The sequence below is a fragment of the Zingiber officinale genome, chromosome 4B (genome assembly GCF_018446385.1).
Source record: "Zingiber officinale cultivar Zhangliang chromosome 4B, Zo_v1.1, whole genome shotgun sequence".
In the NCBI taxonomy this organism is placed as follows: Eukaryota; Viridiplantae; Streptophyta; class Magnoliopsida; order Zingiberales; family Zingiberaceae; genus Zingiber; species Zingiber officinale.
In genome coordinates, this window is record NC_055993.1 from 34,695,169 (window position 1) to 34,720,040 (window position 24,872).

General features: G+C 37.6%; 1 protein-coding gene and 1 long non-coding RNA gene across 2 annotated transcripts; one reads left to right on the top strand and one right to left on the bottom strand.

Moving 5' to 3' along the window:
* The first annotated feature begins 18,775 nt into the window (after positions 1 to 18,775).
* LOC121977491 lies at positions 18,776 to 19,126 on the top strand. The gene is made up of 3 exons (XR_006110871.1): positions 18,776 to 18,820; positions 18,910 to 18,962; positions 19,027 to 19,126. It is a non-coding gene; the product is annotated as an uncharacterized LOC121977491 (long non-coding RNA).
* A 1,685-nt stretch (positions 19,127 to 20,811) lies between these two features.
* LOC121978193 (vignain-like) lies at positions 20,812 to 22,252 on the bottom strand. Its single transcript, XM_042530570.1, has 4 exons — positions 21,820 to 22,252; positions 21,373 to 21,608; positions 21,164 to 21,304; positions 20,812 to 21,069 (listed from the first exon to the last, which is right to left on the bottom strand). The coding sequence occupies exons 1-4, from the start codon at positions 22,250 to 22,252 to the stop codon at positions 20,812 to 20,814; spliced, it is 1,068 nt and encodes a 355-aa protein (XP_042386504.1).
* Between the last annotated feature and the right edge of the window lie 2,620 nt (positions 22,253 to 24,872).

Below are 24,872 nucleotides of genomic sequence, written 5' to 3' on the forward strand. Positions count from 1 at the left end.
TATCCACATGTTTAAAAGAAAGATTTTAATTTATTAAATTTCCTTTTTTAAACCAATCATGAAGGGATTAAATTATTGGAGAAATTTTATAAATTTCTGGAGACAAATTAGGAAGTTTTAATTAATTAAAACTCTCCTTGTTTGTAGCTTTGGTGTGGCCGGCCAAATAGAATTGAGAAAGAAAATTGTTTTTAATTAAATAATTTTTCCTTTTCAATGGAAAAAGAATTAAGGAAATTTTTATTAAATTTTCCTTATTCGCCAGGATCAAGGATTATAAAAGAGGGGGTAGAGGAGGCTTCAAAGCTAACGACTCTATTCTATTTTTCTTTCTCTTTTCCTTGGTGTTGTGGCCGGCCAACCTCTCTTCCTCTCTTCCTCTTGGTGGTGGCCGAACCTTCTCTATTGGCTTGGAGCTCTTGTGGTGGCCGGATACTACTTGGAGAAGAAGAAGAAGAAGGAGACAAAGCTTGTATCCCTTGGAGCTTGGTTGGTGGAAAAAGATCTTCATCTTTTGGAAGCTTTGTGCTTGGCCGAAACTTGAAGAAAGGAGAAGAAGGTGCTTTGGTGGATTCTCATCTCGGAAGATCGTTGCCCACACAACGTCCGAGGTTAGAAGAGGAATACGGTAGAAGATCAAGAGGTCTTTCTAAAAGGTATAACTAGTATTTTTTCTTTCCGCATCATGCTAGTTATTTTTGGAAATAATACCAAATACAAGAGGCTTACGATTCTAGTATTTCGAATATGTTTTTCGAAGTTGTGTTCTTTTGTTTTATTTTTCCTTGTGATTTGATTGTTCTTTTCGGTTAACCTAAAGTTATTTTAGGAAATTAAATATTAGATTTCTATAAAAGGTTTTGTCTAGTCGGTGGTGGTTGCTCCCATATCCAAGAAGGCCATGTGCCTCGCCATGTCAGTACTGGGAACCAATTATGGAAATTAATATTTAATGAAATTAATAATTTAAGGTGATTTGGGTCGAACGTGTTAAGTTCCGCAGGAGATCCAAGTCAAAACCTAAAAGAACAAATAGATTAAGTTTTGGATCAAACGTGTTAAGTTCCGCAGGCGATCCAAAATTTAATTTAAAAGAACACATGGTAGCTAGGAAAAGGTTTAGACCTTTGTACAAAATTTTTGTACAGTGGAACCTCTAGGCTTTCCGAGTAGCAACCAACAATTGGTATCAGAGCTAGGGTTTTGCCTCTGTGTATTTGGTATTAGTTTAATTATGCACATGTCATACATAATTTAGGCAGGTTAATAGTAGGATGTGCTAACTTTGTGGATGCAGGATCCAACTATTATGGCTTATAGTTATTATGTGTGTGATTGGACCCTTGGACATGTCAAGGGCATTTATATGTGTGTGCATGATTGTATTATAAAATACAGCAGGAGCTGTATTTAGTTTTATTAGGATTTTATTTTTGATCTAGATACATGTACATTCCTTTTATGGAATATAGGATCAAAAATGTAAAATTCTATTTATGTCATGGATCGAATCTTGCAAAGCGTGGAACCTTCTAAGGACCAGAGGCGCAGCGGAACTAGGAGCAAGATGGATGCGACAGGTGGCGGTGGCCAAATATGGCGGCAGCTTGGGATGACAAAACACGGAGGACAACTAGAGATAAAAGCCATAATAGTTGAAAATTAGATTTTCTATTTATTGCTTTTATATTGTGTGTGTGCATGTTAGTATACATGACTAGTAGGCTAGCATAGTTAAAATTCCTCGCTTATAAATAACTAAGTGGGAGAGGGATTTTTAAATAAATCCCATGGTCTCCATTACTGGTTTGTAAGTGATGCAAACAAGCTTGCGCGTTAGCTCTGAGTGCCTTCCTCCATAACGGATGAGCTTGTTTGTGGATCACTAGAACAGACTTCCATTTTTGGATGACTATAGGAAGTTAATTAAGAGCGTGTGATCTTCCTCAACGGAAGGGGCATAATCTTATTAATGGACTTAGTGTCAAGTAATGGTATACACTTAGACACATCTAATAGTATCCTCCCCATCGGAGTCACTGCTATTATTTGTGTGACCAAATGAAACCAACTATTAATTTGTCATAAAACTAGGTTGACAAGATAATAAAATTAAAGGGTTAAAACCCCTCTTACAAATGATTGATTTTGTATACGTCCACACTAACGTGGCATACAAAATTAACGGTGTTTGAGATAATTTTATTTGTCATAAAGATACGTTGACAAGATAGTTAATGAGTAAAACCCTCCTTTTACAAATGTTGAATTTGTATACGTCCACACTAACGTGGCATGCAAAATTCACGGTGTTTGAGGTGTTGGTAAATTTAAATAATATTGTTTGAGGAATCAATGTTATTTTAAATTCAAAGAGTTTTGACCAAATATTTGATCAAAGACAGATCAACTATTAATTTTATTCGTCATAAAGTAAAGTTGACGAGATAATAAAATAAAATCTCCTCTTCGATTTTGTATACACAAAATTCATGGAGATTTTAAGGAGTTGATCTTGACCAAATGTTTTTGTGATTCTTAGGATGTTTGTCAATCCCTAGTAGTCATACTATAGAAAAAGACTTAGTAGTCCCAATTGTAATGATTGGAAATAGGACTTGGACATTAAGGTAGACTGTCTTCTTAGAACTAAGAACAATTTAGGTGTATTTAATTCATTAGTTGAAACATGTCTAGTGGTGTTATCTACCAGAACCTGGAGTGTAGATACAAGATGCCATTAATCATGTCTGCAATTCAGGGTTCCAGGAAACCCGACAACTAAATGAAAGGTAAATCACCGTCCACATGGGCACTACTGTAAAAGTGGTAATGCAGTGGGAGATGTTTATCCTTTGATAAGAATAAAATATGGATTTTAAGTAATTGTCCTTACGTACCAAGTTTAGAAAGAACCTGATTTCAGTTTCTAAACTATTATAGATATTATGTCTATTTTGATAACAAAGTTGTTATCAAGAAAAATAGGAAAGTTATCTATTCCGGTATGATGGTTGACAATTTATAATCCAATAACTCCCACGATGCAACAAATGGAAATTAGTAACACATCTTCTAATTTTAAGAGAAAGCAACCTTGAAATGAACCAATTATATCTTTGGCATCTAAAGCTAGGTTATACTTGAGAAGGATTCATTGGTAGTGATGAACTTTTGGGTTCATTGGTAGTGGAAATCTTTCCAACTCGAGTCTTACTTGGAAGAAAAATAACCAAGAAGCTTTTAAGTCCAAGGGTATGGAGTCAAAGATATGTTGAAATCGGTTCATTCGATTTGTGTGATCCTATGACTATCCGGATAAGAGGTAGTATTGAATATTTTGTCTAATTTATAGACAACTATTCAAGATACAAATAAATTTACTTAATGTACCGCAAGACTAAGTACTTTGATTAGTTCAAAGAGTACAAGGTTGATGCGGAGAAATAAAGTAAAAAGTCACTATGGAAGATCGTAGTGGCAAGTACCTCTTGAGAGATTTTAGGAGTCACTTATCAGAAGTTGGATTTCAATCCCAACTAACTGCATCTGGTACACCCTAACAGAATGGTGTAGTAGAAAGAAGGTAAAGAACTCTTATGGAATAATTAGATAGATGATGAGTTATTCAGAAAATTACCAAATTTGTTTTAAGGATAAACTCTGAAAATGAAAGTGAACATAGTGCCTTCCAAGTCATAACTCTCTACTCATATAGAATTGCTGAATAGGCGTAAGCCTATTTTGAAGCATATTCGGATTCGGGTAATGTAGCACATATGTTAAAGAGAGATAATGATAAGTTGGATAGGAGTTCACTTGTTTGTAAGTTATCCTAGATAAAAAAAAAGTAGGTTTATAGTCTTAAAAATCAGAAGGTCATCAATGACTGATTTTTAGAAAAGGACTATATAATAAACCACGTGCTCATAAGTAAATTTGTTCTTAAAGAAATAATAAAGGACATGTCTAACCTAGTACCAACTGTACAAGATGAGATACCACAAGAAAACTGCAACACGTATCACATATGATACACAATTGCAGAAAATGCCTTGTCGTAGTGGGAGGGTTGTTAGGCAACCTAAATAGGTTCATGTTTTGGGAGAGTTTTTGGATTCGATCCCTGGAGGACATGAACCTGATCTTCCGTCATATGATGAAGTACTCAAAGATAAAGATGCAGCATCTTGGCAAAGAGTAATGAATAACAGAATTAGAATATATGTATTCTAATAAAATCTGGAAGCTTATAGAATCACCAAATGGTGTAAAAGTCGTTGGGTGTAAAAAGGTATATAATAGGAAAAGAGGGATAGACAGGAAGGTGGTAACTTTCAAAGCAAGGCTTGATGAAAAAGGAAACTTTTTCACTGGTAGCCATGCTTAACTCTATCCGGATTCTTTTATCTATTTGGCAAGTGGATGTCAAGACAACATTCCTTAATGGAAGTCTTGAAGAAAGCATCCATATAAAGCAACCAGAAGGGTTCATTGCAAAGGGCTAAGAGCATCTTATGTGCAAGCTCAATCAGTCTATGGACTGAGGTAAAGCTTCAAGGTCTTGGAACATCCGGTTTATCAAAGTAATCCAGATCTATGGACCGGATAAGTCTTGTGTATACATAAGGTGTGATGGAAGCGTGGTGGTATTTCTTGTACTATACGTAGATAACATTTTTGGTAGTTGGAAACAATATTAAAATGTTGTCAGAAGTAAGGGTATGGTTGTCCAAACAATTCGATATAAAGGACTTGGGAGAATGTATATATTCTTGAGATCAAAGTAATAAGGGATCGCAAGAAAAAAAATATATTTTACTTATCCCAAGCTTGATACATCGGAAAAATCCTTGCTCATTTTAAGCATGCAAAACTCCTAGAAAGGTTTCTTACCTTTTAAGCATGGAGTGTCTTTATCTAAAGAGATGTCTCCGATGACATCAAAGGAGATTGAGGATGTGTAGGCAGTTCTTTATGCTTCGACAGTTAGACAACCTAATGTATGCTATGCACGAGATCAGAAATCTATTTTGCCAAGGGCATAGTTAGCAGATATCAAAGTAACCCTAGACAAGGACATTGAACTGCAGTAAAGCATATATTAAAGTACCTTAGAGGAACTAAAGATTATATGCTAGCTTACAAGGCAGTTAATTTGGTCCCTGTGGGTTGCATGGATTTTGACTTCCAATCGGATAGGGACAATAATAAGTCAACCTCAGGGTTTTGTGTTTACTTTAGGAGGTAAAGTCATGGAAGAGTGATAAGCATAGGTGTTTTTCTAGACTCCACCATAGAAGCTTAGTATATGGCAAGCCTCTGAGGAAACCATAAAAGCTGAATGACTTAATTACCTCAAGATAGACTTAGATATGATTTCTAGTTTGTCCAAAGATTATTACAATTTATTGTAATAATAATGGTGCAGTAACAAACTCGAAGAAACCATGAGTATATAAGACAAGTAAACACAATAGAGCGCAAGTACTACCCAATACGAGAAATCGTATAAACGAGGAGAAGTTGTTGCCGCCTAGAATGCATCAGATGATGACCTATAGATCTTTTCACTAAGGTCCTTAAAGCGAGAGCTTTTAATGGACATGTTGAAGGGTTGGGAATCAGATGTATGGCAGCAGATATGACAGCTTAGTCTTTTAGTATAAGTGGGAGATTGTTAGAGTGTATACTAAAAGCCTAGCTTTTGGTATAAACATTAATCTAGAAATAAGAATCACATTGGTCAAATGTCTACATTTATGATAAATGTAGTTGCTCAATTAATTTATATTGTAGATAACATGGTGTGTGGTGTCACATACAGAAGATCATGTTATCGGTTCCTTATAAATTATAAACATTAGCTCACGACCAAGATGGAAAGGAACAAACCATTGGAAGGTCGTAGTGTAATTAGGTATTAGTTTATCTTAACTATATAATTACACTAGTACACTTAGAGTGTATTGAGTAGGACCATTTGAGGTCGTTCCTTTTATACTGACTTTATAAAAGAATAAAGACCTCAGTTATTATGGAAGTGTGTGCTCTTAATCCTAATATAATAACAAGCACATATATTTGATATTTATTTCTTTAATTTATCAATGGGTGAGATTTAGTTCGATAAATCAATAAACCCGATAAGTTGGGAAATGGTATCACTTATAGTGTGTGTTGTTGATTATAGAAGGAAACTGTGTCCTAGAGATACTAGGTTGATAATGTCCTCAAGAGGAGCTCATAAGGATTGTCATGTTAAACCCTGCAGGTGGACTTAGTCCGACATGATAATAAGGTTGAGTGGTACTACTCTTGGACTTAGATATTAATTAAATGAGTTGTCAATAACTCACTTAATTAGTGGACATTCGATATCTTAAACACAGGGAGACTAACACGCTCATAATAAGAAGGAGCCCAAAATGTAATTTGGGATTGGTGCGGTAGTTCAATAATAGTTCTTTAGTGGAATGAATTATTATTGATGAAATTAAGTTGTGTGTTCGGGGCGAACACGGGATGCTTAATTTCATCGGGAGACCAAAACCAATTCCTCCTCTCGGTCCCTATCGTAGCCTCTAGTATATAGAGATTTATACCCACCGCATACCCACCTTCTTACCCATCCAATGGGGCCGGCCAAGCTAGCTTGGAACCCAAGCTAGGGCCGGCCAAGACCAAATGGATGAGCCATGTAGGTGGCCGGCCAAAGCTTGGGTCCCAAGCTTAGGTGGCCGGCCACTAGAATATTAAAAGGATTTTTATTAAAATTATTTCTTATGTGGATATCACGATTTTAAAAGAGAGTTTAAAAAATTAAAAATTTTCTTTTATAACTTTCTACAAAAGATTAAGAGAAGAGATTAATCTCTTTCCTTATTTGTAGATTAAAAGGATTGTTTTAATTTTTGGTAAAAACTTTCCTTATTTGTAAATCATCTACATGTTTAAAAGAGAGTTTAAAATTTGAAATCTTTCCTTATTTGTTGATTAAAGGAGGATTTTAAATTTTAAGAAAACTTTCCTTTTAACCATGTTTATAATTTAAAAGAAAGTTTAAAAATTAATAATTCTCTTTTATTAGTTTCTACAAAAGATTGAGAAAAGATTTGATATCTTTCCTTATTTGTAGATTAAAAGAGATTTTAATTTTTAGAGATAACTTTATTTTTATCCACATGTTTAAAAGAAAGATTTTAATTTATTAAATTTCCTTTTTATAAACCAATCATGAAGGGATTAAATTATTGGAGAAATTTTATAAATTTCGAGACAAATTAGGAAGTTTTAATTAATTAAAACTCTCCTTGTTTGTAGCTTTGGTGTGGCCGGCCAAATAGAATTGAGAAAGAAAATTGTTTTTAATTAAATAATTTTTCCTTTTCAATGGAAAAAGAATTAAGGAAATTTTTATTAAATTTTCCTTATTCGCCAGGATCAAGGATTATAAAAGAGGGGGTAGAGGAGGCTTCAAAGCTAACGACTCTATTCTATTTTTCTTTCTCTTTTCCTTGGTGTTGTGGCCGGCCAACCTCTCTTCCTCTCTTCCTCTTGGTGGTGGCCGAACCTTCTCTATTGGCTTGGAGCTCTTGTGGTGGCCGGATACTACTTGGAGAAGAAGAAGAAGAAGGAGACAAAGCTTGTATCCCTTGGAGCTTGGTTGGTGGAAAAAGATCTTCATCTTTTGGAAGCTTTGTGCTTGGCCGAAACTTGAAGAAAGGAGAAGAAGGTGCTTTGGTGGATTCTCATCTCGGAAGATCGTTGCCCACACAACGTCCGAGGTTAGAAGAGGAATACGGTAGAAGATCAAGAGGTCTTTCTAAAAGGTATAACTAGTATTTTTTCTTTCCGCATCATGCTAGTTATTTTTGGAAATAATACCAAATACAAGAGGCTTACGATTCTAGTATTTTGAATATGTTTTTCGAAGTTGTGTTCTTTTGTTTTATTTTTCCTTGTGATTTGATTGTTCTTTTCGGTTAACCTAAAGTTATTTTAGGAAATTAAATATTAGATTTCTATAAAAGGTTTTGTCTAGTCGATGGTGGTTGCTCCCATATCCAAGAAGGTCATGTGCCTCGCCACGTCAGTACTGGGAACCAATTATGGAAATTAATATTTAATGAAATTAATAACTTAAGGTGATTTGGGTCGAACGTGTTAAGTTCCGCAGGAGATCCAAGTCAAAACCTAAAAGAACAAATAGATTAAGTTTTGGATCAAACGTGTTAAGTTCCGCAGGCGATCCAAAATTTAATTTAAAAGAACACATGGTAGCTAGGAAAAGGTTCAGACCTTTGTACAAAATTTTTGTACAGTGGAACCTCTAGGCTTTCCGAGTAGCAACCAACAATTTTATCCCTGCAAAATAGGTTAGTCCACAAGACAACAATATATCCTGTAAAACAAATTTTAGCACATAATAAATATAGCAACAGAAATATTTTGACAATCTCCGGGCTGTCTGGTTCTGACTTTGGATTTTCGACCGGAAATCCTAGGTCGAACCAACACCTACTTTTCCCTCCGCGGGGAACACGTCCTCACCTACTCCACTCAGGAGAGCATACCTGATGTCAGTCCGGTCCTCCAAACTGATTGGACTTTCTTCCTAGGGTTACCACCCCCTAGGGTTTTTCACCTGCCTAACCATAATTAGGACTTTCCTGCAAACTTATTCACACACGTTAGACAACAAAGTATCTTAACTTTGAATCCCTTTGTCATTATCAAAACTTAGGTTCGATCGTCGGATGCTTCCCGCACCAACATCCCAAACCCAAGATGAGTCAAAGAATGAGGTTCTTGACCCTTTTATACCTCCTCTAAACTGCCCAGAAAAACTAGGATTATGGGGGTCTGGTAAATCAGATTTTTCACCTATTAAACTAGGTTTTTTCATGATTTACCCTAAACCAAAGTTGTAGCTCTTGAAATTATCTACAATCTTATATTTATATCGAGCCCTGGCTCCAACCGAGCCGAAAGTTATGGCAGTTCAAAGTTTGGTCTGCAGTTTGGGCGGAGGTCCAGATGAACCCGCAGTTGGGAGGCATGACCGTGCCATTTAGCATGGGTAAACAATGCTATCTCTCTATTGGGTCTAAAGAAAATTTGTAGATCTTGAAGTTAGCTACGTTTCAGTATAAAGAACAACCCAAAACTCCAACCAAGTGCAAAGTATGGCCATTTTACGATCGGTCTGCAATCTGTCTAGAATTTAGCACAGCTCTATTTTGACGTGGCACGACCCCATGTCACGACCGTGTGGATCCACATGGTCGACTTCTTGTTGGCCTCGGCTCTAGTCACACGGCCGTGTAGATTTACACGGCCTTACCCGACTTCCTCTCAGGTTGAGTCACACGGTCGTGTGACTCACATGGCTGTGGCCTTCTTCTTCACTGTTGGCCTCACATGGTCGTGTGTGTCACATAGCCATGACCTTCTTCACCTCTGGAATGTTGGCACAAGGGGATTCACATGGTCGTGTGGGTCACACGACCGTAGCTTGATTTGCCTCTGGTGGGGACACGACCGTGTGGGTCACACGGCCTGAGCTTGTTTTCTTCCGTAGTTGCTCCCGTGTGCGTTTTTACTCCATTTTTGCTCCAATATACATCCTGTCAATTAAAATATGCAAAGAGCAAATCTTTGAACAAAATAGAATGGAAGTATGACATTATAATGAAATAGGGTGCAATAAACATAGATTATGCTAATGAAATATAAGTAGATGTGTGTCAAAACATGTATAAAAGTGTATATAATCTACACACATCACCAATGAAAACATAACCCTTAGAAGTTTCAGAATACCTTATAAAGATACACTTCTTATCTCTGGACCCTAATTTTTCATATTCGCGAGTCTTATCATCAACGTAAGCAGCTGACCCCTAAGGTCTTAGATTACTTAAATTCGACTTTCTGCCCATCCAATGTTCATATGGGGTAGATGGAACTGATTTTGAAAGCACTTTGTTAAGTATATAGGCCATAATTAATAATGCATCTCCCTAATAGGAGATTGGCAAATTAGTCTGCTCCATCATAGACCTAACCATTTCAAGAAGAGCCCTATTTCTTCTTTCAATAACTCCATTTTGCTGTGGAGTTCCAAGGATAGTTAGTTGTCTAATAATCCCTTTCTCATTATACATTGTCTTGAACTGATCAGAAAAATATTCACCTCCACGGTCAGTGCGCAAGGTTTTAACCTTACGTTCCAATTGATTCTCAACTTCATTCAAGTAACGAATGAAGCAATATAATGCTTCATATTTATGAGAAATCAAATACACATGACCAAAATGTGTGAAGTCATCAATAAATGTAATGAAATAAGAACTTTCATTTCTAGCCTTCATATTTATTGGACCACAAATATCCGAATGAATTAATTGCAATGGTGATTCAACCCTAATAGTCTTACCAAATGGTTTCCTAGTCGTCTTTCCAACAAGACAATGCTCATATATAGACAAGTTAATCTTAGCATGAGTGCCTAAAAGACCCTCCTTAGCTAATCTATTCATTCATTCTTGTCCTATATGTCCTAGCTTACCATGTCAAATTTCATCATTAACATCAGCATTACTAGTAAGAGTAATGTTTGAAAAACAACCATCATTATTATTTGGTTCTACATCAAGAACTATAAAATCATTTGTTACATAACCATACCCAATTAACACAAAGTTAATTCGAAGTTCCACACAACGGCTATAAAAATTTACACAATAAACTAAATTAAGAAGACAAATAACGGAAACCAGATTTCGTCGAATCTTAGGAGCATACAGGATATCATGTAGAAACAAGGTGCATCCACCACGTAGGTTGAGCTTGCAAGTACCAATTCCTTTGACTTCAATTCTTGCATTATTTCCTACATATATCCATTTGTTGCCAGCTGGTACCCTACAGTACTCCATATATGTAGCTCGATCATGAGCTACATGGTTCGTTGCTCCTAAATCTAAAATCCACAAAGGATAAGAATCAGCTAACAACACTATACTTGCAACATGATGCTCATGGAAAGAAGATAGAGATGGATCTACCTTTTTAGGCTTGGTATAATCTCGAGCAAAATGACCTTTCTTGCCACAGTTATAGCAAGTCAACTTGCTCTTAGATCTTTGTCCATATTTCTTTCCTTTCTTCTTGATTTGGTTTTAATAGCAATAACACTAGCCTCCTTTTCTTTTCCTTTCTTAAATCATTTTTCTTATTCTTGGAACTAGAACCTTCAGCTACAAAAGCTTGACCAGAAATCTTTGCGGATTCAATCTTCTCCACCTCAAGTTCTACATGGCGTGAGACATCAGTGAAAATCTTGATACTCTCACTATAGATCAGATTCTGTTTCATCGTTTCCCAAGAATCAGGAAGAGAACAGATAACTATCTGAACCTGTTATTCATCAGTCAACACATGACCAGCAGTCGTAAGCTCTCGAATCATATTACCCATCTTCCTGAGATGTTGGGCCATGGTAACATTAGAGCGTTTTTTACAGCTATCAAACTTAATTGTTAGCCGACAGAGCTTACTGAGACTTACTCCACTGTACTTTTCTCTAAGGGCTACCCAGACAGCATGAGTCGATGGTAATGTCTCATACTCAAATACCAAGTCATCTACCATTGAACTAATCAATATTCCCTTAGCAATGGAGTCCTTCCTTTTCCATGTCTTATAGGCATCAAGGTCACGTCTGTGCTGTGTTGTAGAACCATCAACCAGTTCCTCTATGAATTGATTTATAGCCTCTAGAACTTCTTGTTCCTCAAGAACATATTGTATCTTGAGATGTTAGATTTTGTAGTTATCCTCATATAATTTCTCTCCCTTATTGAGTTCAGCTATGATATTTTTAGTTGCCATGATCTACATAAATAAACACATTATTTATTATTTTAGTGTAATTCATATGTATGCAATTAATTATTGACTCAGTGTAAATTAGAATTAGTTTACAAAATCAAGTGATAATTTTGTTTCCACTCACCATTTGTATATTCTAATCTAATCAACATTGATCAATTATATTACACACATCTCATTTAATGAACGAATTATATATATATATATATATATAAACTAATCATATTATTGAACATGAATGTATCATGAAATGAACTAATCATTTTCATATGAACTAATCATATATTTAACATGAACAAATCATGAAATGATCTAATCATTTTCAAGTTTGTTAACATATAACATAACTTTATATATCTGTTCGTACACGACAGAAATTATTACATTCTTCTAAATGGGCTAACATTGTTCGTACATAACGATAGTAAACAGAATACTAATAACATAGATAAGCAAGCACTACTCCCACTAATATAAATGCTAGAGTAGTGGGCAATTGTATTCCGTTTATCCTGGACTCTATGATGGGTGGATCGGCCTCAGATGTATCCATTAGATCCATTTCTAGATCTTCTATACACTCTTCAGGATCCTCCTCTGATTCTTCAGGATCCATCTTCAGATCCTCCTCGGGATCCATCTCTGGATCCTCCCTAGGATCCATATCTAGATCCTCCTCAAAATCTTCAGGATCTATTTTTGGATCCTCTTCAAATTCTACAAGGTTCATTTCTGGATCATCATCAGATTTTGCGGGATTTGGATCCTCCTCAAAATCTTCAAGATTCATTTCTGGATCCTCTTTAAATTCTTTAGGACCCCATTCCAAATGAAGTAACTGTCTGCACATCTCTGAATATGAGATGTGCCCTTCAGAGTCATCCCAAAGTTGGAATGTTATCTACCTAAGATGTTCCGACAGTGAATAAACTAGAGCTCATCTTCTTTCAATGTCCTAGACTGGATACCCTTCTCGCTCGAGGTTCCAGAACAGCTAATTGAGCCGACCAATAAGCCTACCGACTTCGTGATCGGGGGTCATATTCTAGCTTCTTGATCTCCTCCCATAACTCATGTTGTCATTCATAGCGACCAGCCATCGTGTATATTGTTCGTGGTATCTGGAATTGAAAATCATGATGTCAGTACAAAATCGACAAACCAGTAACAAAAATCGGTCAAATTCAATTCCCACATATAGAACAAATATATACAGAATACACAAGCAAATAAGAAAAACAAATTTTTCTTTATTTGGGGAGTATCATGTGATTAACACATTGGATCGGTCGATCAGGAATCCAAATTTTAAGCTTAATTTATTATCCTCATTAGAACTAATCAAATTGGGCAGAGATTTCTGACCTATGTTCTGTTATTGTTTAAGTTCATTTGAGGCAATCTTAGACTTATTAATCAAACTTATGTCCGTTTGATTATTCTAATACCCATTGGATTAAGTCTGACCCATTAGAAAAAATCTAATTTTTACTGAAATCTGACCCATTAGGTAATTTGGACTTATTTTATCAACTCCGGCCTCTTGGAATGAATCTGGCCTGATTTGATTAGCCGACACATATAATCAAATTATCTCAATTAATTTAATAATAAACTGCTCTAGTTAAACCAACCAATGGTTTGAACCAGATCTAGGTATTATTGAATCAAACTAGTTTCGTTAAACCGACTAATAGTTCGAACCAGACATTGTTTGATGGGATCAAAATTTGATTCAATTCCCCCTTTTTAATTAAATATGCATTTTGTTGTTTAACTATGCTTTGTCAACCGCAGTATTCATCTCAAGTTTTTTTTCTTTTCAATCGATTGATGAATCGATTAAAACGAATTCAGTCAATTGATGAATCAATTAAATCACTGTGTCGTGAATTTAATCGATTCAATTTTCTTATCAATCGTTTCAACAAAATGAATCGATTGAGTAATCGATTAAAATAGGGAAAAAATGGTGTCGTCAAATAGCACTGTTCATCTTCTATCTCGCGACAAACGTGAGGCTTCCCTCGGTCGATTTTCATCGGTATTTAAACGCGGGCATCAGCGCTCCTCTACCGCGACTCTATGCCACCAAGGACTACACGATTTCCATGTAGCCGGGTGGAAATCGCGATTCGGGATGCGATTCAGGCAGAGATCGCTGAAATTGCAACGTCGCAATTTCCCCATGCTTTAAAAAAAAACTATGATACCATTGTTGTATATTTGACAGCATGAAACAAACACAATCACATACAATGATCTCTCGAGACGAACTTGGTCACCGGTCACCACTTGCCGTCGAAGAACGATCACGAAATTGATTCGAAAAGCTCTTCTCAAGATCCACGAACCAAAACCTCTGCCTGCTCGAATGTTCTTCTCTTTGCTCACCGTCACTTCCTCTATGAACTCTGATCACCATCGTGCACCCTCTCGAGATTTCTTGGACGCCCTTTTATAATATGCACACATCAGTTCCCAACCGATGCTTTGATGGCTCTCTTAATTGCAGTGTATGTTGAGGAAGATGAACCAACACTACAACAAATTAAATTGTTAAAAGACAACACCATAAAGACAACGGTTTTAAAAGGAACTGTTGTTAATTTGGTAAAAGACAACGGTTTTTGACAAAACCGTTGTCTTTGAGCGCTTGAAAAAAATAAAAGACAACGGTTTTGTAAAAACCGTTATCGTTGAGCGACTTTTTGTAAAATCAACAACACCTTTTACAACAGTTTTCTAAAACTGTAGTCTTTAAGCGCGTTTTTATGGGTCAAAGACAACAGTTTTAATAAACCGTTGTCTTTGACTTTATTCTTTCGCCGTTTTTCCCCGTTTCTTTGTTTTTGTTGTAGCAGTGATTTGCTTCCCCTCTCTAAAAATTTTTTGGCGCCCTGTTTTCCCCCTTAGACTACCTGAACCCTAAACCTCTCACCTCATACAATCTTTCTCAGGAGCTTGGGCGGTTGCTGCTGCTTGTGCAGATTGCTGGGTGGAGGCGGAGGTGCTCCTCCTCCTCCTCCTCTCTTCTCTGGCCCCCCCCCCCTCTCTTCTCCTCCTCCTCTCTTCTCCGCCTCCCCCTCCTCTTCCACTTTCTCTTTACCTAAACTTCTACAGGAGACAAGGCCGAGACAGCGCACCTATGATCCCTACCTAGCGCCTCCAATCGCCTTTGCCTCTTCCAGATCGACCTCCTTGATCCGGACTCCATCCTCGCAGCCATCCGCGGCGTCTCCAAGGTGTTCCACCTCGCCTCGCCTTGCATCATCACTCGCGTCCAGGATCCCCAGGTCTGTATTTTCCCTTCCAGATCTCCTCCTTCCTATTCTAACCTCGTTTCCTTTCTGATTAGAGGGAACTACTAGATCCAGCGGTGACGGGGACTCTCAACGTTCTTCGCACGACCAAGGAGAGCAGAGTGCGTCGGGTGGTCGTCACATCGTTGATCTCTGCCATTGTCCACAGTCCTGGATGGCCAGTGGATCGGGTCAAGGACGAGAGCTGTTGGATTGACCTTGATTATTGTCGGCAGAAAGAGGTGAGAATTTAAGATCACATCACAAGCCCTAAGCCTTCAAGCAGATGTTGTGCTACAGTTATCACCTTCTGTGTAAATGTTGACTACAAAGTTTCAATATGGGTTTGAAAATAGAGAAATTTCAAGTTCATTTGGGTACGGTTTGGAGGCTCATTAGATTAGTCTGAAAATTTTCAAATTCTTTTAGTTTGGTTCAATTTGAAAATTTTCTAGTGGTTCAATATAACAAACATGGCCAGCCTTATAACACACTGTTTTATGAGTTGAACAATACTGTTTTCTTTGGCTTTTTCATGTCAATAATTTAATAATGACTTAGTCGGGAGGTTGAACCTAATTTTTACCTTAGGAAACAATAAAAGATGACTTATGTATGATGCTTGCTTTCTTATACAATCTAGGAACCCATGAAATTTCAGTTCATTCTAGGCCGCTCAACTCTCAACCCTTATGTGTAATATAATTGTCGTTTGCTAAAACAAAACAATTCCTTCTCTTATGCTTGAGCTAATGAAGAATAATGTCTTTTCTTGCTTTGTGATTGCTGTTTTGATTGGCCACAGCAGATGATCCTGCAAAGGGTGGAGCTGGTGAAGATGCTCAAGTGTTTATTTATGCTCCACTATTTCTGTCATAATCCTAGTAATTTAAATGTCTGAAACTATAATTTTCCTGCACCCATTATCATCTAACGACCTACAAATAAAAATTGCAGTGAATTTTACCAGCTGTAGGACAAGGACGACCAGGTAAAGGATGCTGTGAAAGAACAATATGGCATGTGGGCTGGTGATAATTATTTTCAAATACTATTTTTCTACTCGAGTTGCATCACCTTTGAGTTTATGTCCGTCGAATGGCTTGATATTGACAATGTCATGTGTCTAGTAAGATATATATGGACATTAGAGTGGCTCTAATTCTAGTGTTCTTAAGTCCGTACTACTGGGCGTTGAGATTTTTTGGTCTATTTGAGAGTTTTTCATGTTTACATTTTAGTTCCTTATACGTTTGCAACTATTGAGCTTTTATAATTATGCGATTGGAGAAGTGTTAGGGATAAGATGGCATCGTATCTTGTGAAATTTTCATTCTTTTCTTGTCTTGTTAGTCATTTTATAATCCAAGAGACATTTGTCGTCTTAGAATTTATGTTACCTGTTCGACGGTTCGAGCATTAAACTATCATCTATTTTGGCCTTTGGAATTACTTGGTAGAGGAATGGTATCATCCTCACATCTGATTGTTGCAGTGCCTTTTCATAAATTGTTGCAATTAACATCAGCATTTGCCAAGGCAAAATTTTCCTCCTGTTGATGAGATTCTTGTCCAGCAACATAAGCTTTCTTAGCTCTATCGCAGAGAAATTAGTCTTTGAAAAACTAAAGTTGTCCTCAGGGAATGAACCTACCACGAGCAGAATGGGCACTAGCTTTGACTGAGGTATACTAAATTTAGTATGAGAAATGATGACTCTGTGCTAATGCCCTGTAGTAGGCAAAGTGGTGAGTCCTTAGTTTTGTAGTAACAACTATTCTTAACTATCTAATTGTCTATGAAGTTGCATTTGCTTTCATTCTTCAAATTTGACTGAACGGTTGCTTTCCTTGTAAAAGACGTATTAGTGTACTTTTTGTTGTATATATTTTTCTAGTCAAAGAAAAGAGGACTTTCTTTGGAGGAGAAGCGTGAGCAGATTCTCCAAATCTTTTATGAGTCCCAAGACTTCTTCCTTGTAAGCTTTCTAGTTCATAAGTCAATATTAATCCTAGATCTTAATCATTGTGTTGTTTGACATTACTTTTTGGAACAATATTGATAAATTTGGTCCATGGAGTAGGCTTATGTACTAAATGAATATTTATCTACTAGTTTTTAAGCAGACAATCCATTCTACTTTTCATTCAGACAGTGTTATTTCTATTATTTGAGTAGTTACACCAGTTATTACGTTGTTTTTACTAATAGTGTTGTTAGAGGTAGCATTGATGCACTAAAACTTATGGTATTAAATATTCTGTTAAATGTCATTTGTAAATCTATGCAATCCTTCTTACAAGTTACAACTAATATGAATAGTAATGATACACTCACGAGTGAAATGTCAAGGATGCATACCAACTGGACTAGAACAAGGTGATTAAGAATTTGTTCTTTATTTTTATTTTCTAGGTTATTGAATGTCTATATATAATATATCTATTGAGGCAACTTGTTTTAGCTTGCTTGTTTCATTCTTCATATTGTGTCTACTAAGATTATTTTTTCACTGTTTGTTGTTGCTAGGCTAGAAGAGCTTTGAAAATTCGAGAGTGAAGACAACTCATACAAATCAAGAATTTAAAATCATTGGGATAAGTGGCAAGCCTTGCAAAGATGAAACCTAACTAGTTGAGGGGATAATGACCTTGTTTTGGATATTTTTATCTTCTAATATATGTTTATATTTTGCAGGTTCTATTGACAAAGTTTCCTAGCGTGCCACCAACGTTCCAAGTAACATGAAATGTTGTCCAGGATTTGACAATTACAAGTAATATTCACTCAACAATCTATATTTCTTTATCTATTTTTTTCATAATTAATTAAATGCATTAGTTGAACTATGGTGAACTTTTGGAATTGACTTATCTATGTTGATCATGTTTCTTCATTCATTTGGTAGTTTGATATCAACCAGATGACACGATCTGGCGGATTTAGCTTAGGAGGAACTTTTCAATCTAGCCTTCAGCAACAGCAACTGCATACTACCACAACCCATAGTGGTGAGCTGCCTTTTGCCACTTGAAACACTCAAGACCTACGTTCACATGGCTCTGATTTCTTTCCTGCTCATGGTAATTATCATTCACAGGTACCTTGCCCTGGTCGGCTACAATTCTTTAGATAGTTTAATCTTTATTAATGCTATGGATTAAATGGTTTTGCCCTCAACTTTATACAGATTCAAAACAGTGGAGACCCTAGTATTGGGTTGAGACCGTTGAACTCTCCTACACCAGCCTCTGGTATGAGTATGTATGAGCAACTGATTCAGCAATATCAACAACCACAAAGTCTTTCTCAACTTCGACTACAGCAGATGTCTGATGTTTGCCAGTCATATAGAGATCAAAATGTAAAGTCCACTCGGGTAACAATTACCGCCTGGTCCATTTGGCATGCTTGGATTATTGAGTGTTATTAATACAAATGATCCAGATCTAACATCTCTTTCATTGGGAATTAATTTAACAACAGTAAGATTGAGCTTGAGCTCGACAGCTAGTCTTTATAAAACATTTGGTTCTCCATGGTCTGATGAGCCTGCCAAGGGGGAGCTTGATTATTGCAGTCCAACATGTTATTATGCCAAAACACCACCACCTCTACATGTAAGCTTTTATGTTGTGGTTTTATTTGCCGATATGAATGGGGTACTTGAAGAGTATATGATTTATCAAATATGTTATTGTGGTTGTAGCAACTACATTTCTCCAAATTTCAGCTATCAACCCTGTTTTACGTCTTCTACAGGTATTCTATTCTTCCCTTTTATTTTTAGTGCTTTGCTCACATACTTTGCTTCACAAAAAATCAGAATGTTGGAAAAGGTTGACATGGAAGAATCAGCAAGTGAGAAAAAGGAGTCCAATGAAATTCTACAAGTTGAAGATTTTGATGGGGCTTGAGTTGACAATAATTACTTGCAATCCTACATGGCATGAACCACCATCACAAGTTTCTAGTCTTTTGACAATTGTTCATTAGTTGTAAATGAAGTTTATTTGTTTATTTATATTGGGATAAATTTTATTTGAATATTAGACATGTTTCTTCTTTTGTGATTGTAATATAATTCTTGTATAAGTAACATTTTGAATGACATTGATATGAAAAATATTCTTTCTTTTGTGATTATGATTCTTTATTATATATTTATATTGAAATATGGTATATTGGTATTAAAAGATAATAATTTAAAAGATAATGATTTAAAACCGTTGTTGTTATCTATCACCCTCAAAGACAACAGTTAAAAATCGTTGTCGTAGCCCCAAAAACGGTTGTAAACTAGCAGTGTTAATAAAAAATGCTCTAAACAACAACGGTTTTAAACCGTTGTCTTTTCATTCAAAGACAACGGTTTAAAATCGTTGCAAAACTGTTGTTTTTTCATTCAAAGACAACGGTTTAAAACCGTTGTTGTAACCCTCACTTTTAACAACACTGTCAATTACAACGATTTTAAAGGGCTTACGACAACGATTTTTAACCGTTGTCTTTTAATATTTTTGTTGTAGTGCAATCATCTCCTCAACGTAAACGTTGCAAATTATTTGCAACGTAGCCGATCTCCACCAATAACCTCTCCATACTCGTCCTAGAGTTCACTTCATTAGGGATTTTTGGTCACTCTAATGACCCAAGTCGACCTTCTCCGATCAATTTCAAGTTCAGCTTGTTATGTATGTGCCTCTTAATCATTGAGTAAAATCCATCCAACTTGACTTCATCAAGTTATCCATTACCACAACAAGTCACAAGCTTTCCCAACTTCATGTGCACCATATTAAGAAGTCTTTACACACTTGATGTACATATTAGAAATACAAACAAACTTAAATTCTTTGCCAAACACATTAAAATAACTCGATCGAACTCAACCACTTAAAAGGATCGATATTGCACCAACAACGTCGAGTAGGATATGGTGGACTATAACAAGATTCTTAAGCGTAGGAGATAACATATGTAAGTGTGAAGTGTGACCACTTATTAAAAGCAAATAAAAACATAATTCTTGTCTAAGGCCAAAACATACACCATTGCATAAACCTCATAACTACCTACATGCCATTATGTGGGTATGAGTATCTATCTTCTTTTTTTTTTTTTTTACATTAATGACTATACAATTAAGACACCACACTCATTAATTAGCCAAATAAATTCAATCTATCTATCTATTTTTGTTTTTATTTTAATTTTTTTTAGACGAGTGACCATTATATTTTGAGACACTATATTGTTTATAATCGTAAACACTAAACCATCAATATAATCTACCCATCCATATATACTTCCTAGCTATCGACTCAGTTGACTCACTAATCCATCGAGCAACTTTAATACTAAGACATCAAACTCACTCCTAGCTAACACAATGCTATATATTCAAGTAGAATCCACTTAATTATAGGTCACCCAAAATTCCAAACTCCTTCAGAATTATTATATATATTCAATACAACATAACTCCTTTATTAATTATTACAGTAAGTGAGCATCCTTTCTTATTATATTACACGTACGTAAAGAATACAATGCCACATGATCTGGATGCTTAATTCTTTCGATCGAGACGACGACCACTTGAACTGGTTCAGGCACGCAGTTCCTTCTCGACGGCCGGGTTGGGAGACGTAGTAGTCTTGACCGGATACGATGCCTGCATCGCAATACCGCACAGTCCGGCACTGTCCGAGATCCCTCGCTGCATCCTCACGTACCCTTCTTCACCCCACTGCTCTCCCCACGAGTTCTTCACTGTCCAGTACCTGAGCCCATCTTGAGACACTCCATACCCTACTACTGCAACTCCATGGTCCAGTTCTGTCCCACAGCTCCCCGTGAAAACACCCTTCCAGTTCCATGCCAAATTAGCTAGCTAGCTAGGTTATAAGAAACTTTGTGCAGTTGCATGGCATCTCTATATATATGTTAATAACATGTACCTGGGAGTAGAACTGGAAATCTTGGCCTGCTGCTTCTATTGCCACTGAAACGGGCTGATGCGCTGCTGCTTTCAGCAGAGCGTCCTCGCTGTTGCGGGGCACGTCCTCGTGCCCGTCGATGGAAACCACGTGAGATTTCTCCTGTTGATACATATCATTAATGACGACGACAGTGATTTTTATAGCTACAGATTGTTATATATATATACCTGGAGGGTGTTGCATTTTCTTTGTTGGCCCACGTAGGGGTAATTCTCTTCGGTCGTTATTCCTCCGTTTTTCTCGATGAAGTTGAAGGCATCGTCCATGAGTCCTCCATTGCATCCTTGGTTAGTCTTGGTGTCACAGTCGACGAGCTCTTGCTCGGAAAGGGAGATGAGTTTGTTGGTTCGGATCTGGTTGATGCCTTCCACGCCGACGACCGCCGAAAAAGCCCAACAACTCCCTGCAACATTAACAAGTCTAGGTTTGATTCTAATTGACTCTAGCTAGGGTGAGTCAATTGAATCGTTAAATTGAAATTGATTTTTTTTTTAAACAAATCAAACCTATCAAATTTTGTCCAGAAAATCAAATAAATTGCTAATTCGATTTAATATATTTTTAATTGAGATCAAATCGAATATAATTGAGATTTAAGACCCAAATTGACTCACCGCATTGGCCTTGATCCTTGATGCCGGTGACTGCACCCTTCTGCCTCCAATCCATGGCCGGAGGCACATCGGTGGCATTCTCATACATGAAGCCGCGGTCACGGCGGCTGCGGACGCCTCCGATGAGCCTCAGCCCCGTGTAGGTATCCTTGAACTCCTCCCTCGTCATGTCCCCGAACTTGTTGAGCCCGAGCTTGTAAGGCTTGGCCATCCTGTTCGACTCCAGCACGTGCTTGGCGTTGGCCTCGAACGCATGGACGCGCACGCGCTTCTCGTCGGGGTTTCGGGCCACGCCGTGGTAGCTCTGCCATCTCTCGTACAGGCCCCACAGTCTCTCCTCAGTCGCCAGGTCGTCCTCCGTGAAGGGAAAGCTAGCGGCCACGGCAAAGGCTGACAGGGCGACGACGACGGCGAGCGGGAGAGCTCTCCCCATGGATGCAAAAGAAGGAGATATATAATCCATACTCGGAGGAAGGTATTTATAGATGGAGATTCTGGAGCTTTGTTGTGGTACATAGCTGTAATGAGGAGCCGCCTCGATTAAGAGCAGGTGCATGGGAAGTCTTGTTCCATGACGTTTGTGGCATGAGATCGTAACAGATCAGAGACTGTTCTTGTCGGCTTCCAAAACTACGCATACGTAGTAACGGTTTCTGAAACTTACTGACTTGTACAAATGAGAAAGAGTTAAGAGGGTTTTGGATGAGGACCTGGTACCATAACTTTCTTTATTCAATATATTTGTTTTTTTAATAATTCAAAGTATCCAGATAAATTTTTACTTTTTCATAATTTACGTATACAGCTCGTTCGATCTAACTAATTAATCATAAAAATGACCGATTCAATCTTATAAAGACCCTCACAAATGGTCCAATGTCATAAGAGAGTTTTGGATCATGGACATGGTTCCATAACTTTCTTTAATCAATATATTTCCTTTTTTTAATAAATTAAAGTATCCAAATAAATTTTAACTTTTTTTAAAAGTAATATCCAGCTCATTCGATCCGATTAATTAATCATAGAGACGACTAATTTGACCTCCATGAAAATTTTTCATCTACCACTAGGATAAATAAGGAAGTGCAGATGGGCCATGACAAACGATCTAACTGTTGGAACCCTAAGATTGTTTTGATGCGATCAACCAAGTTAGGTTAGGTCCTGTGGTGTTTTAACCTTGTGTCTAAGTGTGCAGGAGCTTAGAAACACAAGAAGTCGAGCAAAAGACATACCTAGCGAGAAGGACGGTACGAGAGAGAGTCAACGGGCTCAGTATGTTCGAGGGACGAGGTGCTGCGGAAGAGTTCGCGGGCATACGAGAAGGAAGCGCGCGGTCTTTCCGAGGGACGAGAAGCCGAAGCGGAAGGTTACTCGAGAAGGCCGAAATTAGGTTCGGGTGAACTTTATTTCGGTTGGCCGAAATCACCCAAGCGAGCGGAGTCGGAGCGGAAGACCCGGAATGAGACGAGCAGCACCGGAGCAGAGGGTCCAGATCGAAAAAAGTCAACCATGTTGACTTTAGTGGTCTGGGCTCCCGGAACCCGACTTTGACCAGATCACGTTGACCGTGATCCATTGTGAAGGAGATAAAGTTTTATCCCCTTCCAGGCGTATGAAACCCTCCAGGCGCCTCGACCAAGGCTATAAATACAGCCTTGGTCCAGAAGTTTTTCAATGAACAAGCAATTAGCATTACAACACTTGTGAGCTCTTCTTTTAGTTTAAGCTTCTCATTTCTGTGCTTTCACTGCTGTAAGAGGCTTCTCCGCCTGAAGGAAATACTTAGTGCGATCCATTCCTTTGATTAACAACCTCCCCGGTTGTAACCAAGTCAAATCCGTGAGCCTCGTCTTTTTAGTTTCTTTCTTTATTTAATTTATGCAAGTGTTCTTTTAAAGTCCGAGAAGGGTTTTGTTGTTATTTTGTGCAGGGCTATTCAAACCCCCTTCTAGCCGGCCACCAACGGTCCCCAACAAGTGGTATCAGAGCTAGGATGCTTCAGGAGGACTAACCGCCAATCGAAGCAAAGACGATGGTCAGACCTAACATATACCCGCCAAAGTTTGAGGGGGAGTTCGCTAGCTGGAAAAAGCGAATGGAGTTATTTTTTTAAAACTGATTTCGATTTACTTCTAATAATGGAATTCGGTTTTATAGCACCGGAAGGTAAAGAAAATACTAGTGGACGAAAAAGGAGCAGGTCGACTACGTGGCAAATGACAAAGCAGAGTTCCATCTACTAAGTGTCCTTCCGCCACAAGAAGTCAACCTGAACGACAACTACGACTCAGCAAAGGAGCTTTGGGAGAAGTTCCTTGAGCTACACGAAGGGACGTCCAAAGCCAAACTCGCAAGACGGGACTTACTTCGCAACCAGCTGACCAACCTACGGCTTGAAGAAGATGAAATAATTGCACATCTTCACTCAAGGATTAAGGAGCTCATCACCAGACTATCGAATCTCAGAGAAAAGGTAAGTAACTGAGATTTGCTAAGGTACGCGTTAAATGCATTTCCTAGGAATACGAAATGGGCTTCACTAGTAGATGATTTTTATATCTCTAAGGACTTAGAAACTATTACCTTAGAAGAATTATTTTCTACGTTTGAAGTGCATGAATCGAGATGTGCAGGTACGAAGGAGCCGAAGCACAACATCACCCTCAAGGCAACGAGAGACGAACATGAGTCAGAATCTTCTCTTGACAACAAGGAAATGGTAATGATGGTAAAGCGTTTTAAAAAGTTGTTTAATTCAAAGAAAACTAACCATTCACAGGGTAGAAAGGACGACCAGATGCTACCACTACAACGAAGAAGGGCATATCAAAGATAACTGGCCCAAGCTAAGAAATAAGGACAAGGACAAATGAAAGAAGTCTATCCAAACAAATAAGTTCAAGACACTAAAAGTGACGTGGGACGATACGTCGTCTGAATCGGAAGTCGAGGCCTTCTCCGGACTTGCATTAATGGCAAGTCATCAAGACGAGGACTACGATTCAAGCTCGTCCGAAATGAGCATCGAGAGCATCGATGAAGGGGGA

Excerpts from the sequence above, each read along its gene's own strand:
- LOC121978193 (XM_042530570.1), bottom strand. The coding sequence starts at position 22,252 with ATGGGGAGAGCTCTCCCGCTCGCCGTCGTCGTCGCCCTGTCAGCCTTT. Across the intron at positions 21,609-21,819 it reads CAAGGATCAAGGCCAATGCG|GGAGTTGTTGGGCTTTTTCG; the intron begins GTGAGTCAATTT and ends TTAATGTTGCAG. Across the intron at positions 21,070-21,163 it reads ATTTCCAGTTCTACTCCCAG|GGTGTTTTCACGGGGAGCTG; the intron begins GTACATGTTATT and ends TGGAACTGGAAG.